We start from the raw sequence: 17,589 nt of genomic DNA on the forward strand, positions 1-17,589 counted from the left end.
TTTTATGTTCATTTCTTGGTAAGCTATAAAAATGATTTAATTATTAAATTAAGATAATTTAGTTGGTTTGAAGCGGGGTAGCATGATAAAATAAGAAAATATAAATAGGCAATCATAATATATCGATATCAAAGTCGATAAATAAAGTACAACCCTAGCTGAAATGTTTACATTATTTAAGCGTAAAAATATAGTTAAATAAATCCAATCACTTCATGATCTATAACTGCACAGAAGAACCTTGCTATTTATAATGTGAAACATCCTTAAATTTCCCAGGAACATTAACAATAACCAATATTTTTCATGTAAATTATAGCGTACCTGTGTATGGTTAAAGATGGCTGATTTGGTGGTTTTCTTATGCCGCACCCTAATACACTACACACTGGCATATTCGCGACGTAATTATTCACATTTGGCTTCAATTATTTTCAATCACAAGCAAAATATTGAAAGATAATCAATAATTTTAATTTTCACCACGACTTTTTGACAGGACAAGTACCGGCTGAACTGACAGACAATGACATTTGCGTGACTAAACATGGCGGATTTTCGGCCGCATTAGGTATTTATGTATTTTCATGGAACACTTTATGTCCGTACTGAAATACTGTCACCTTTTTTTGCTATGGGTTACAGTACTGAGTAAAAACGAGATAGATATATATTTATGTGTGTGCCGTCAAAATGGGTGCTATTTCTATAAGCAATTGTACGTATAGAACAATATGTCTTGTCCCTATTATATAGGTCTATGACAGAAACACGTTATGACGCTTTGACAGTACAGTTGTGTTTAGATCGAATTGCAGTATGTAAGGTCATATACGACTAGTTCGACCATGTTTTTGATGACAACTGTACCTAAAAACAGTTAAGCTTTAGTGTAGGGGCATCGATAGAACTCGCCATTTACCGGCTTTAAGATAATTGAGCATCATATGGTGTCTTAAAGAAAAGCTAAATTTCCTCCTGTAGCGCATATTTACACATTCAAATGGTAGGTAGTCTTGATTGTACAATAAAACAACGCATGCTACGACAAAATGATTATCCAATAAAAATTACATATTGTACAAGTTTATGTAAAAAAAAAATACACATAGGGGCTGTCCATAAATTACGTCATCGTTTTTTGACGATTTTTGAGCCCTCCCCCCCTATAATCATCCAAAAATCATGCTTCAAATGCCCCCGTTTCCTCCTACTTCATGCTACCGTCATTCGATGTCCAGACCCCCCCCCCCCCTAATTTGAAATGACGTAATTTATGAATAGCCCCATACCGAGAAACTTTGTAAATAAATTGTCGATAAATTTGTGTTTTGTACAATAAAGAGTTTATACATACATGCATACTTTGCATCAAAATGACGATAACTTTACTTCTTAGAATTCAAAACCAAATCACATGACAACATAATAATAAGAATGAAATGGCCTATTCATAATTTATGTAACGAGTAACGAATAAAATTTGCAACCGGTTAGACAAAACGTGATTTGCAAATTCCAATAAAATTTGATTTCGTATCGCTTCATTCACGAATCGTCTCGTTTCGCGAATAAATTAATCGATAATTTATTCCAACGATAGCTGTGTCTAATTTTGTCGATCGGACGGTGTTTAATTGGCTGAAATAACCAGATTGCCTGGTTATAAATTATATCTAACTCATGACCGATCAATAGCTTTAGTAAAGAGCAGAAACAGTCGATTTCATATTAGAAATAATCATTATTCGTTTTGAACCTATCAACATGTTGGGCCTACAACTGGATCTGGTCGTTTTAATTTTCAACTACTCTTTTTGTGAATTGATTAATGTTTTAGTGGAATCTTATGACACCGTTGGCACGTTGTCTACGATTTAGTTGCCTACTACAAAAGACAGACTACTACTACTACTACCACAAAGTTGCATACGTCCTTCTAGTACGAGCTCGGTTTTGGTGGTTTTAGGTCGGTTTGATTACGTGTTTATAATCATTATATTTAGTCTAAGATTAGAGGATCTCAACCATGTTGTGGTACACACATAGCCTCCTGACGACCAGCGTCCCACACGTTACATAGGCCGCAATTAAGGCGCTCTTATACTCGAGTTTTACGTTTTCAAGGGGGTGAAGCAGACGCGTGGTAGAACGGGCAGGCGGGCGCCCCGCGCGGCGCACCGCACCATTCCCGCGCAGCACGTCTACGTCCTTATTCTGACGACATCGGTATTCTGAATTGTCAGTTCCGGGATTTTTTCCGGCAATTAATATTGAATAAGATGTATTAGCAAATTCGAATTTTGATGAGTACTTAATGAAATTAAAAATGGTAGGTAAGACGGTGAGTGTAAATAATTATTAATTATATATACAATATGAGTGTATACCGCGACAAACTGAGAATCTAATCAAATGATACCAAATTATTATGAGACAAATAATAGTTCTTACTAATAGACATTAAAAATGTAATAGAGCTAGACCAAGAAACGTCTGCAACGATTTTGATTGCACACGCAGTGCAAGTGTTATTTTAAACGTCAAACTTCTATGAAATTATGTATAACACTTGCACTGCCTATGCTATCAAAATCGTTGCAGACTTGTTCTAACTCTAGCAGTCAATTTCGGGCAAGTAGGTAGTGAAAATAAGGAAGAATACTAGCAAAGCTAAGATAATTTAGCTATCTTCACAAAAAGAATTATAACAATTTATAACTCTAACTGTAATTACTTACTTTTTTTCTAATTTTGAATTGACGAGTAAAAGTCAAGCATTTAAAGATTGTAATGACAAAAAACACTTCTACTTCGACATTCGAGTTAGTTAATAGCTCAAGAAAATAAAAAAAATCTGCGGAAATAATTCGTATAATTTTGAAAATTGGCACAGTTATACCTTGTGGTGTCCAGATAACCATACTTAATGTCCTCGAGCTTAGCGGGTGGGCTGAGGGTGTAGGGGGGAGGGGGTGAAGGTACCTTTTTCATATTTTTGCTCATATCTCGAATATCTGTACGAATAGCATAGGTACAAAACAATAACAAAAGTTTTAACATAAAATTTCCTACAAATTTGGATCTTTTTATTTTTACGTTACGATCAATACTTTAGGGTTGTTAAAGTTAACAAAGAGATAAAAAGTTGATTTAAGAAAACGTATCGTCGTTTCAAATATTGATCCTAGAGAAAAGTGTTATGTTTTTCGTAGAAAATTGTATGCCGATTATTTATTTACAAGAACATTAAGAACTTATTTTGCTATGAGCCTTATTTTACGAATCATTTACGAAAACCTAAAAATAGGGACCTGGAAATTGATTCTAATTAACTTACCCCCTTTAATACCTCTTTAAATATTGATCGTAGCGCAAAAGTGTAAAGAACCTTTTTTGTGGGCAATTTTATGTTCAATATTTATGTATAATATTTTTTTGCAACGGGCCACCGTTTACGAGTTATTTACGAAAAACTAAGAAAAAAGTGACCTGTGAACTGATTGTAATTAACTTTCTTCCTTTAATATCGTTTTAAACTTGATCCTAGAGAAAAAAAGTTCAAGATGTTTTTGGAGAAAATTTTATGTAAATTAATTATTAATTAAAACCTATTTTGCTATGGGACACCGTTTACGAGTTATTTACAAAAAACTAAAAATGGACTTTAAAGTTGATTATAATTAACTTACCCGCTGCTTTGTCTTTTTTAATATTGATCCTAGCGAAAAGTTCTACATGTTTAGTAGGAAATTTTATGTTTATTATTTATGTATAAGATGCAATGAGTCATACTTTTCAAATTATTAACGAAAACATACAAACAATGAACCTTAGAATTTATTATAATTAACTTTCCTTCTTTATTATCTTTTTGAATATTGATCCCTGCGAAAAGTGTACTGAATCTTTTTGGTACAAAATTTTGTGTAAATTATTAACGTTTTATAACATTTTTTGATATTGGCCACCGTTTACGAGTTATTTACGAAAATCTAAAAAAGGGGACCTTAGAATTGATTATAATTGAATTTCCCGCGTTAATATCTCTTTGAATATTGATCCTAGCAAAAAATTGTACTAAATTTTTCTTGTAGGCAATTTTATGCAGATTACTTATGTAATTTAAGGAAATTGACATAATGACAGTGCACTGTCAATACATTTATGACAATATTCTGTATGTACATAAAAATATTGTAAATTTTAGGAAAAATTGTGAAATTCATAATATTAATACTAGAAATAAACATAAGCTCGCAGTGCCCTTCACTCGGCTCCATAAAATTAAAAAATCATTCATGGGTAATTGTGTAAGATTTTATAATAAACTTCCAAACCATATTACTGAATTATCTATTAATAAATTTAAGAATTATGTAAAGCGTAAACTTATTTCTAAAGCTTATTATACCACACAAGACTACATGAATGATATTACAACGTGGGATTAATTGTTATTCGAAACGATTATTTATTTATTAGGTATATTTGATTATTGATGAGGAAATGGATATTCCGATGTAATACTATCTACTTCTTTTGTCACTTATGCTTTTTTTCTTTTTGACATTTAGATTTTATTCTAGAAATTCTAGACTAGTATTTTTTTATACAATCTTTTTAATGTTTGACGATCCTTTTGTGAAATTTTTAGTGTTAAATTTGATATGTATAATAATCCAATTTTATTATGGAATAATATTAACATCAATAAATTGCTCTGATAATTAGATTAAGATTAATTACGATTCATAAGAGCTTGTTGCTAGGCCTACATGAATAAAGTAAATTTTGTTTGTTTGTTTTGTTTTGTTTGAATAGAATATTTTTTGCTATGCGCCACCGTTTAAGAGTTATTTACGAAAAACTAAAAAAAGGGTCCTTTAATATCAAATATCTCACTTCCGGTCAAGAATTCGATCAAGCAACCAGCAATTTCGGATTCAGCGGGGTCTAATTAGGCTAAAAAACCCGGTTGCCAAAAAGTAATACGATTTGCCAATTGAAATCGATTTTATGAAAAATATGACCAGTGTAAAATATTTGAATCCTGTATATCTATGTTTAAAAATTATTCAATTTGATTAATTTTATAGCCTTTTAAAATATGTTTACACAATTTATCAATCGTGACTGAATTCCGGATTGGTTAGATGGGTGTGTGCCTTTGCTGCCCAACTTGCTATAAAATGACAATATGACGGACGAATGTCTGAAATGTCACCGTATTTAAGAATTATTTTGCTTTTCTTCGCAAGTATGTTGAAAAACATTGTGTGTATAACATATTTGCATATTTATACTGTGATTACCCATTTTATGAAACGTCCGCTAAACTAGCATAGGTCCGACGCTGACAGTGGTCACGGGTGTACTGGCGTGAGGAATGGGCGCAAGGTATTGCCGCGTAGGATGTAATTTAGTAGGCAAAATGTTGAATTCATCAAATGATGAATGAAAAAATTAACGTATCGATAAAAGGACAAGCAATAATGAAGATTTACTTAAAAGCTATGGACTGAAGTAAGTTTCATATACATTTTCGTCGTAGTACTTCTAACATAAGGAAATAAAGACAGTGTTAGGCATGTTTTCAACTTAAGATTCTATCGAGAAAATAATGAGCCGTCGTGTTTCTGACAAGCAATAACGTAGTTCAAGGACTGAAGTTATACATACTAGAAAATAATGCATGAAATCCTTGTAAAAGTCTGTAAATATGGTGACAAAAAAGCGCATTTTACTACACACCGCGCCTTAAGCTTTGACTTTGTCAATTTGACAGTGGTCGTGCAGGCAAAAAGGACGTCAAGTGGTGCCAACCCTAGTAATTGCTCGGAGCAATGCTGAGCCGAACGGAGCCGACTTTACCCGAAGTGAGGAGTGTTTCCCCACTGACAGAGTTAAATGTAAACTGGCATTGGCAATTGTGTCGCTTAACTTCAAACTCGGGTAAATCCATTCGACCCTCTCAGCAAATATCTACCCTATTACCTTTTCTTAATACCAAAATCGCATAATCTGACAGATGGATTTACCCGCGTTTGAAGTTAAGCGGCTAAATTTTTGACACAATGATTTATGATACCAATGGTAGCACCATATTTTGTTTGCTACCATAATATTTGTAACCCTATGCTATAGTGCCGTGTGGTGCCGGCATCAGAAAAGAATAGCACCATCCCATCTCGTCCCGTGGGTGTCGTATAAGGCGACTAAGGGAAAACTGGCGACAGATATGCATATGAGCAAGGCTCGCCCGTATCCTTAGCGGGGTCCTTGCTCTCAAGACCTGTGCGCGCGCCACATCGAAAAAAAAAATCCTATGCTATAATATCTGTTTCCCTTGCAGGCGCTGCGCTGGTCGTGCGGCGAGTGTGCGTGGTGCTCCGTGTGCGGCAGCGCGGGCGGCTGGGCGGCGCGCTGCTCCTCGTGCTCGGGCGCCGCGCCCCGCTACGCGCACGCGCACTGCGCGCCGCCGCCCTGGCGCTGCGCCACCTGCAAGGACATGCCCGCTACTCCAAAGCGGTGAGTAACTTCAATCATTGCATGGAGACCTCTCTACCTAGCCATTATCACCTGGCTAGCATTGAAAAAAAAAACATCTTGTACAAATGTTTCATGTTTTTTTTTGCTCCTCGGCATGTCTAAACTTTTTTATTGTCATCATATTACGACTTCCTGTAAAATATGTACTTCAAAAGTCACCATTTAAACTGCCTCTTAATTTGACTAGCAAAACCAATAAAATTTTGATTAGAATAATCATATATTTAAATTTGTATGTTGTGTGCAGGTCGGGTGGTGCGACGACGCCGCGGACGAAGAAGGCGCGCACGCCGCGCCGCGCGGCCTCGGACTCCGAGCCCTCCGACGGTAATGACCCCCCCGCGCCGCTCGACCAGAGAATGTCCAAGGAGAAACAAAAGTTTTTCAGATTCAGCGCCTTCAACCTCGTCAAGCGCCGGCGGCGCGACTCCTCCAGCGACTGGGAGGGCTGGGACCGGGCGAGGTTCAACGGCGTCAGGGTCACTAGAGTGCAACGGTTGGAACTGCGCCTAGAGCGACGGAGAAGGCGCCAACCGTCAACCGACTCCGATTCGTCCTTGCCCCCGTCCCCCCCTCGAGAACTCTACTCCCCACCCCCTGAATCTCCCGTCCACACGCCGACCATCTTCGAGCGGCTCGCCAGCGACTCCTGCAAAGGCGCCTGGGGTTTCGCCGCCGAAGCGCAGAAGCAGCGGCAAATCGAAGAGAAACCCGTAGAGTCGAAGCGACGTTCGGAATCCCCTAGAAAACAGAAGCTAGAGCCGAGAAGGATAGCGCGGCGGCGCAGCAGATGCGGCGAGCGACTCCTGACCACATTATTCGACGGCCTGTCGGAGTTTTACTCGGTTCGAACGGAATCTAGATCCCAATCGAGGCATCGCGGGCGACCTCGAAGAGAAAAATCCGTCCGACGCGAATCCCTCACGGAAACCAGAGAAACCGAGCGACAGGTCTTAAAGGAGACCCGCAGCACCTTCCGCAAGCACCTAGAGACGTTAAAACGCGAGCGCAGCCCGAGCGCGCCCCCAGATTACATATTACCGAAAGAGGAGTGCAACAGTAGACTGTCGGCCTCGTCGCTCGTGCGGCTGGCGGCGTGCAAGCGGCACGCGCGGGACGACAGCGAGAAGCTGTACCGCGCGCTCGAGCGCGAGCGAGCCCCGGCCGCGGCCCCGGCCAGCAATCAGACGGGTAAGGCGCCCCAAGACCCCGGCGGGACGCCCGCCCGTACCACACCCTGTCTGCCTGCCTGCCTGCCTGCCTGCCTGCCTGAGGGGAATTTTCAGAATCAACTGTACCACTTACTTTTTTTTACTATCAACTTTTGGCTCAATTCTACTCAGAATCACGAGGACTATCGAATAAAAAAAAACAAAAAACTCTTTTCAATAAAAAAAAAATATCCGAAAAAAATATTAATTTTCACATAAGTACATTTTGTATGGATCGACACAAAACTGACACTATAGGTGTCAGTTTTGTGTCGATCCAAAAAACTAAAATACTGGGGACACTTCTTTTTCCTCAATCAGTAGTACTCGTGATTCTGAGTCGAAACAATCCAAAAGTTTTTCGAAGAAAAGTAAATGGGACATTTCTTTCTAAAAAAAACCCCCTTATACGTTACTGCACTCATTTACGTGTCGAGCCTGAAATCACTCAAAGTACCGCTGTCTTCTAACAATGGCTGATATTTCCGGGACATCCAAAGAGATCCTCAGAAAAACACCGGTTTATTGTGCGAATTTGTCTTATGAAATCTTATAAGACAACTTTGTGTCACACCCTTATGGACTAACAGATATTGAGCGGTATCCATATATTTATCTTATGGGATCTCATAAGACAATTCCAGCAATTCATCAGTGTGATCTTCTCAAGTGATCGAAGTGGATATCACCGATTGACATGTAAATGACTGGCTATTTCGTATAGCCGCAGAGCTTGGCGCCATTGAATTAAGCGGTATATCGACATGAGCGTCAAAATCGACACCGCACAAGATTTTAGACAAGAAAGATTTCTTCCCCGTGATGAATATTGGACCTACAAGCTGACTTGTCGATTTGGACGGCCTACGGATATACTGCTTAAGTTCCCCAGCGTCGGCGGCACGGCAGGGCGACAGACGGCGGGCGTCATCTCGGGCCGGCTCCGTGCTGCGGGTGAAAGTGTCTCGTGGTGGATCGTCCTCTGATTGGTGGCCGTGGTGCTCGTGTTCTCTCATTGGCTCATTCTCTGCTCGAAGCGACGGTGGCGCCGGTGACTTGTCGGGTTTAGGCGACCACACATGCACTTTCGCTCGCGTACATGCGTGAATGTACAGCTTTACGTGTTACGGTTATGTTTGACGCAAGATACAAGTGATGCGAGTCATGTGGTGTCCGTTTTTATTATGTTTCTGACGCAGATGATAGTTCCCATAGCTTTTGTCTCGCGTCAACAATTTTTATTTTTATTATTTCACATGTACTAATAATTTTACAGTGGTGATTGAGTTCCTTTTGATTTCCTATTAATTCTGATTAATCTTTTAATTTACAGTTTCTTTTTTTTTCTTTTTCTTTTGTAATTTAGTGTAATTTGGATTTCTCCTTTTATTTCATGTCTTGTTCTCTAGTGATCAGATCCATCAAGATTATTAAGTTCATTTTTAGCGGCCTACCATACAAGAAAAATTGGAAAAGTGAATCAATGGTATTACAAAATAGAATTGAATTTGTTTTATTTTAAAATCAAACTAAATAAAACGAAAGCAACTCTATTCCATTTAATAATGAGTTTAATTTCATTGTATTAGGATGGGACGCTGGATGATAAACTCTTTATGTGTTACAAATATGTTCGAAAATTATAAACTGTGATGGCTCTGTTCACATTTGCACAATGTACTTTGTATGGGTTGTACAATGTTTGGTAATGATTGATTCGTAGTAAAACCTTGTAAAATCTAAGGAATATTTAATGGGCGATTAACTGCACAATTTAACAACGTTGCGCTCTTGTTTCACTTTGTAGTGGAAAAGGTCCCAAAAATGTAATATATTAAACAGAGGTTATTTATTGGACTTGTAAGCATGTCCTCATATTGAACATATTATATCCCTTTGCAATTCTAGTAAGAAAACGAGATGTGATGTGTAAAAAAGTTATAACAATAATTACATTCTATTTTGGTATGTAACATTTTAAATATTCAGTTAAAAGTTTCGTTTTCTAACTATGTTTATCGTCAGTTGACTGAAGTTACGTCATAAATCATATCAATGATTTTTAAATGCTGAGGTTGGTAAAAAGTTTTACCAGTTTATTTATTTAAATGGTCATTTCAAACGAAGTTATGCACTATCAAAAACCTCTCGATTTTGGGCGCGTCATATTCCAAATCTTTAAGAAACTTTCGTTAACTTGTGTAGTTTTGTCAGTTAACCATGTTCAGTCAACTAGCTTACATGAATAACTCAAACATACGGATCCAATCGTTCCTGAGATTTAAGAATTCTAAATGCAACAATTCTTACCTCTCGAGAACATACGCAACTCAATTTCTATATACCAATCTCCCACCATCTCCCGACAGAAAGCAAGAAGCTCCCCCCGGGCGTGACGGTGGGCGACGCGTCGCTGTTCAGCGCGGCGCTGGCGGCGGCGGCGGCGGCGGCGGCGGCTGCCGTGCCGGCGGCGGCCGCGCCGGCCGCGGAGCCCGCGCTGGCCGCCGCCGCGCCGCCGCCGCGCTGCCCCTCCGCCATCGAGTTCGGCCAGTGGGAGATCGACACCTGGTACTCCAGCCCCTTCCCGCAGGAATATGCCAGGTTACGAGCTAAAATATCTCAATCCACTATAAGTCAATTGTACATTTCGATTCAAAATATTCTTTATTCAGGGAGGCCTAGCAACAAACACTTGTACTCTTCTCCTGTTCTGATTTTTCTGAGTTGATTCGGAGATGGAAACGATCCATATTTAATTAGCGATGTGTTTCGGTGGTCGGGAGAGCTACCAGATTTTTATAAGCATATCATTAAAAAAAACTGAAGATTTTAAGTAGGTAGGAAGGTAAGGAAAAAATTAAAATGTTGACAGGGCTATGTTGTTGTTGTTGTGTGTCCATTTTAGCGACTATACCTAATGGAAGTTTACGAAATTTCTTTGTACTTCTGGCCACACCTAAGGACAATACCATAAACACTCCCCATTGCTCACATCAAAATCTCTTTAAAATTTTCCACATAATGAGTAATTTGTTTCTTCCAGGCTACCCAAGCTATTCCTGTGCGAGTTCTGCCTTAAATACGCCAAAAGTCGGGCCGTGCTCATGCGCCACCTCGACAAGTGCCTGTGGCGACACCCGCCCGCCACCGAGATCTACCGTTGCGGAGACATATCCGTCTTCGAAGTGGACGGAAACGCCAACAAAATCTACTGCCAGAACCTCTGCCTTCTCGCCAAACTCTTCCTCGACCACAAAACGCTCTACTACGACGTTGAACCATTCTTATTCTACGTGTTAACGAAAAATGATAACAAAGGATGTCATCTGGTCGGATACTTTTCGAAAGAGAAGCATTGTCAGCAGAAGTACAATGTGTCGTGCATTATGACGATGCCGCAGTACCAGAGGCAGGGCTACGGGCGGTTTCTCATCCATTTTAGTGAGTGGTGGAATCTTTATTACATATTCCTTTTATTTATAATAGGGTACTTTCTTGTGATCAAAATAAATTGTCTTTTATATAAACCAAAAAAGAACTTAATAAATTAAACCTTTAAAAAGGTGACTCCCAAAAAGGATCTTGAAATTCGCGTCAAGTTTAAACTGTTGGGAAGTACCCTGTTGTGTTATTTTGAATTAAATAATATAATTATAATTTTTGTTTCAGGTTATTTATTATCAAAAGAGGAAGGTCAACCCGGAACACCAGAAAAACCTCTATCCGACCTCGGCCGAGTGTCGTACCACGCTTACTGGAAGTCGGTCATACTAGAGTTCCTCCACGACCACAAAGACAAACCATTCACGCTCGAGGACATCGCGCATACAACGGGCATGCACATGAACGACATCGCCGCCACCTTCCAAATGCTCGGTTTCGTCAGATACCTACCCAACAATGACTCGATGAAACTAGGACTCTGCATAGACTGGAACAAGGTCGACACTCACGTGAAAAAATTAAGAAGTAGACCACGGTTGGAAATCGACCCAGAATGTCTCAGGTGGACGCCGCTTTTGGCCCCCACCATCAACCCTTTCAGGTCGCCCGACGAAGGCTCCGCCGACCAGGACACTGAGAACGACGAGGAAATGAAAACTGAGAGTGAGGACACGGCGACAGAACCTGAAACACCAGTCACCAAAGCGGAGACCAAGTTGAAGACCAAAATTGAAAAGGAGAAGACCCCTGAACCAGTTGAGGTCACATCATCCGGGCGACGGCGGACGAGACCTCTCAAGTACAGCGAAACGACTTACCAGACTACTCCCACGCTCGCACAGGAGGGCGGTAGAAAGAGGAAACGGGATGTAAACAGAAAGCTATCCGAATCCAATTTAACCGAGGACGATAAAAAGCCAGAGGAGACGACGCCGCGGCAACAGAGAAGTAAAAGTGTTGCGAGGCGGTCCTCCAGAGTCGCTCAGAACGAGCTCAATGAAGACTCCAACCCTACTCCGACACCCAGAAGCAGGAGACAGAGTGTTAAAGAAAAGGAGACATATGCCTCAGATAGCCAGGATAGCCAAGAAGATACCCTCGACAACTCAGTCGCCGCAACAGCCAGTGTCAAAGCGAAAGCGAAGCGAAAACATCCCTGGCGTGGTCGTCCTAAGAAGCGACAAAAGGTCACCAAAGCTAATAAGCTCAGAACTGATTCCCCTGACGCCAAGAAGGCAAAAATGGACGAGGAAACCAACTGCAAAACTGACGACGATTCAATGGAGGAAGAAAAGCCCAAATCGCCAGTTCAAAACCATAATTCCCCTAAAAGTCAAGATGTCGAAAAACCCAAGGAGAAAAGCAAGAATTCAGACAGCTCTGAGGACTCTTCTGGGGAGGCTGATGATGAAATGGATGTGGAAGAGGTAGAGGATAAAAGAAGTGTATCCAGCAAACCCGCCAGTCCTCGGCAAGTAGAAGAGAACAGCACTGATCATCACACCAGTGACATGGAACTTGACAGCATACACATGGATTCACCAAAATCTATAGCTGAGAAAGAACAAGTCATCAAAGAAACCTCCACTGAAGACAGTGAGAAAAATGACAAAGCCAGTGAAGACGTAGAATCACCCGCCGTCAACGCTACAGAATCAAAACCGGAATCGCAGTCGCAAAAAGTAGATGAGCAGACAGAAGCGAAAAATGGCGAAATCAAGTCGCCAACTAAATCTTCGCTAGACGACAAAGAGACTATAATCATATCAGAATCAGACGACAATAACAGCCAAAGTTGTCCGCTTCCTTCTCCGAAACCGAACAACACGGTACCGGCGCAAACTAACAATGAAAACAAACCTAAAGAGGTTGAAGAAAACGAAAGCCCTTCTAAGGTTATACCAGTTGTGTCCACGGAGAACGCTCACATAGTGTTAGATCACAAGATTCAAGAGGAAGTGAATCCAAGTAGACCACCAGTAGATCTTATTGTTCCTAAGATACACCAGATAGAGACTATAGTAGTTGAAAGAGAGTCTGACAATGGCCCATCGCCCCATCCGCCACCAAAACTGAATGATAAATCTGTTATCAATGAGTCACCAAAACAAAAAAGGACACCAGAAAAAGCTAATTCTGAATGTGAACAAAAAAAGTGTGAAATAAGAAAAGAAACAGTGATACAACATCAGGCTATGGACGAGCTTAAAAGTCCAGAGAAAAAGTCTCCAACTAAACCTGACTCGATCATTCAGAATGTGGACCTTCAAAGAGACATGAGCAATATGAAATTACCCGAAATGCCTAAACTTGATTCCTACCCAGATATGGAGAGGAATAAATCGCAAAATTGCGTTGTTAGCAAAGAAAGCGAAATAACTTTTAGAAATGACTTGGTTAATCCAAGAAAAGACGAGATGGTCATCACGAGAAATGTAATAGAACCAAATATGATCAACTACCAGAATACCGTGGGTAACTCCATGACGATACAGCAAATTAATACGGCGCAGCATTCCTACCTCAACCATAGAGCCAGCGTCAGCAAGGAGTCTCAAGCCGTACAGACAGACAAAGTTATGAAGACCAGTGAAACTAACAGAGTTAACAGCATGTCTGACTCCCCTGTGATAAGCAAACCAACCAAACTAGAAGTGCCTCATCCCATTACATCCCCCGTCATCAACCCTGTGATACCCAAAGTACCCAATGTTACAGACATCAATTTTTTACCTAGGTGCCAAAGCGCCAACGCCGCTGTAAACTTGGGCTCTGAAATGGACCCTAATTTTGCGAACAGCAATGCTATCCAGAATTCTCTTGGAGGATCCATGAACATCGTGCAATGTAGCTCTCAGGATAAAGACTTAAAACCAAGGGAGAAAAGTAAACTTCGAGATGTAAGAGTAAATTCAGCTCACAGCAAATTGGAGAAACCGGAAAAGAAAAGTAAGAATGACACTCCAAGAAGCACGCCTGAACCCAAGGTCGTGTTTTTTCCAGAGCAAAACGCTAACGCCCGAAAGCCAGAGACGTCGGTCCCTATAAACGTTATCAACACCAACGCCGGCCCCGTCACTAGCAAGCCGGAAACAAAACCGACCAACGAAGCACCCAAGAAGCAAGATTTTTTTAAGAAAGAGAAAACTAACACTTCTAAATGTGACTCAAAAAACAACACAGTCAAACATGACAAAACTTGCACTACGCAACTCGCCATAAAACCGGACCAAAATGATCTAAACAAAATGCTCCCCAAGCTACGCTATGACAACGATCTCGTCCCGAAAGACTATCCCATGAATCAAATCCCAAACTACCACACATCTCATGCTCAGTACCAGTGGCCACCCTGGGATCCCGCGCGTCTCGCACAAGGCACATGGGACCACAACAGATTTCTCGACATGAAAAACAGCGACAAAAACTACTTGGACAAATTCCAGGGTTTCAACCTACCTCATCTTGAACAGATGCAGAAATCGCCCCAAAAGCTCCATCCGAAATATGATCAGAAGGATTTCCATAACATCGCTTACGGGGCGATTTCATCCGGCATTTACGCCACTACCGGCCTTCCGCATTTTAAAGAAACTAAAGCACCGACTTCAAAAGCGTCCGAATGCTCGCAGAAGAATGATTGTAAACCTTCCAAACAGTCAAAAACAACAACCGCTTGTCAAACGCAGTGCGAGTCGAAAAAATCTCAGGCACAAAACGAAGCGCAAATGAAACAGATGATGCAACGCCAAGTTAAACAACAGGAAGCCGTCACCAGCTGCGCCGAATACCGACAGCAAAGTCCTCAAGTGCTAACCTCCCCAGGCTGTAAAACTCCATTCAACAACGGTCCATGCAGCCAAGAGAAGGAAATAGAAAAGAAAAGTAGACAAAAGAAGGAGGAATCTCCTAAAGAGAGTAAGGAAGAGATGTGTGAAGCGGTCAGTCCGGCTTTGCAATCTATGGGAGTGTATACTCCAGACTCAACCAGCAATTCTGTACATTCAGTGCAGTACCCTTCTTGTGAACTCGACGTATCGCAGCTAGGACTAGAGTCTCCCTCAAGTATCGGATCGGATCTGGCGTCTCCGTGTTACATGCACGCGACGCCGAGCCCTCAGTACCCGCACTCGGCGATACACATACCTTCGATTATGACGCAGCCCAACCAGCCGCCGAAACAGCAGAAGATCAACAACAGGAATAGGTGAGTGTTTGTGGGAAATTATTCTGAGTTTTCAACATGAATTCAGTTCATTTTGTCGATAGAATTAGCCCCTAGGGTCTATTTGCTTTGCTGTATTGCGATCGGTAAAAAATTACTACTTTTTTAGGATGGTTATCGACGGTCAGTACTGCCACTTCGGAGGTATTAGATCAGTGGGTCAGTTTTTACAAGCGTCGCTCACTAACGTAACTTTCGATTTTATGAGAATGCTGAGATTTGGTCGACTTCTTTTCATGAGATTTAAAACCTGCCTTTAAGCAAATCCAACAGAATTTAAAGAGTAGCGCCGGGAAGCGGTACGCTACTAACATTTTGAGGATTAGAATGCATTTTAAAGTATGAAGTTATTTACAGAAACGCCGGCGCGAGCAGCGGCGCAGGCGCGAGCGCAGGGGCGGGCTCGGGCGCGGGCGCGGGGGCGGGCAAGAGCGAGCCCCCGCGCGCCGCCGCCACGCCGCCCGCGCGCCACCGCACCACTCCCCCCGCACACCAGCCACACGGTAATGCCATTTCATGAAATTATGACATATAAATAACACTCGCCCTGCGTGTACTATCAAAATCGCTGCAGACTTATCTCGGTCTAACTTTACCTGATACCATTCTTACAAGCGCACCTCTAAAAACCACGAAATCGACCACCGTGACAGCTACATCAATATTGATCCCGGTATATTTGCAGCCGGCGGCGGAGCGGCAGCGGGCGGCGCCGGCGCAGGCTACCAGGGCGGCTACCTCTCCTTCCAGCAGCAGCAGCAGTACCACGGCGGGGGGTGGGCGCCCTCCTGCTCGCTCGCCAAGCTGCAGCAGATGGCCGAGGCGCCGCAACACCACCACCAGCAGGTACAGTACCTGGGTACCTGGCGGCCTTCGAGCAACACGGAAGGGAGGCGGCATTCGCACTATTTCCCCTCTGCCGAGGTACAAGATTAGCGCGTCAATCTAATCTAGCGCGGGTAATAAAACTAGTTGCACTTGGATTTTTCACTAGACCGAGTCTAGACGCGCGCGTGAACACTGCTGCACAAAAATGCCTGTTTGCTCGGTTTTTTGTTATAAAAAGAGGTCGGGGACATCAAATTTACAAAAAGAAAGTGTTACATTTCACATGTAATATTTTTTTTTACATATCATACGTTTAATTACATTCAAACACAATTATTATATTTTAGTCTCATGTAATTGTTGGATTTATCGATTTTGCTCGCTCAGTACAAATTGCGGATCGGTCGAGCGACAAATCCGACTTCTCATCTCTCAGAATACAATAACATACTTCAACGAAAATGTGTTAGTGTGCGTGTTGTGACACTTGTCACTCGTCCGTACACAAAAAGAGATCGAGGTTTGCAAGATTTGTCTTTGACGTGTGTCATTTTCTATGTATTTGTGTCGTCATTACAGATTGGATTTTGTATGTAAGTGTGTGAGAAGTGCGACTGTGTGCACCTTTCCCCCCGCGAAAAATGGCAGAAATATTTGTACGGTGAGATATCGCTTGGGCCCCTCCCTTCCGATGTGTCGGAAGCCGGTGTTGCTCGAAGCTGGCGGCTCTTCTGTTCGCTATCATTGCTATCGTGACACAGCAACCGACAGATGGTGTTACTATATCATGCCAAGTCAATAATTCTACAACACACAAGTACGTGTGTACGCTTGTAAGTTTTTACAAGTGCATCTTGTAAAAACTTTCATAGTGATCCTACATCGCGTTTATAAGGGCCAGTTGCACCAACCACACTTAACGGACTGATAAACGTCAATCAGCAGTGTAGTATGAAACTTCCCATACAATAAAATTTAACGAACGCTTTAACGGTGACATACGGTTTGGTGCAACCGACCCTAAGTCTCGAATGTTTAATTGCAAAACAGACTCTTATTAAACTTTAGGAATTTTACCATCCGAGAGACGGTATCGTCTTGGATCGTCCCATTAGTTTTTCGTCAAGTTCTTAAATTAGTCCTATTCTGCTTTCGTCACTCATTCTATATTCGTCACAATCGTCGGTGGCTTTCAATGTAGAATGAGTGACGAAAGCAGAATAGGACTAATTTAAGAACTTGACAAAAAACGAATGGGACGACCCAAGACGATACCCGAGAGACGACAATCCTTTCTCTTGCCTCCGTGATCGGTTTTTTACCATATCA

At 41.4% G+C, this 17,589-nt stretch overlaps 1 protein-coding gene across 1 annotated transcript in view; it reads left to right on the forward strand.

Annotated features, from left to right (window-relative positions):
* Window positions 1–17,589, forward strand: part of LOC134797323 (uncharacterized) — a 59,340-nt gene that overhangs the window by 37,276 nt on the left and 4,475 nt on the right. Inside the window, exons 3-9 of the mRNA XM_063769546.1 lie at window positions 6,356–6,531; window positions 6,800–7,743; window positions 10,133–10,364; window positions 10,807–11,204; window positions 11,433–15,414; window positions 15,790–15,935; window positions 16,118–16,278. Of these exons, the coding sequence (XP_063625616.1) occupies window positions 6,356–6,531; window positions 6,800–7,743; window positions 10,133–10,364; window positions 10,807–11,204; window positions 11,433–15,414; window positions 15,790–15,935; window positions 16,118–16,278 (6,039 nt within the window). The remainder of the gene's footprint in view (window positions 1–6,355; window positions 6,532–6,799; window positions 7,744–10,132; window positions 10,365–10,806; window positions 11,205–11,432; window positions 15,415–15,789; window positions 15,936–16,117; window positions 16,279–17,589) is intronic.

The sequence above is a fragment of the Cydia splendana genome, chromosome 15 (genome assembly GCF_910591565.1).
Source record: "Cydia splendana chromosome 15, ilCydSple1.2, whole genome shotgun sequence".
Classification (NCBI taxonomy): Eukaryota; Metazoa; Arthropoda; class Insecta; order Lepidoptera; family Tortricidae; genus Cydia; species Cydia splendana.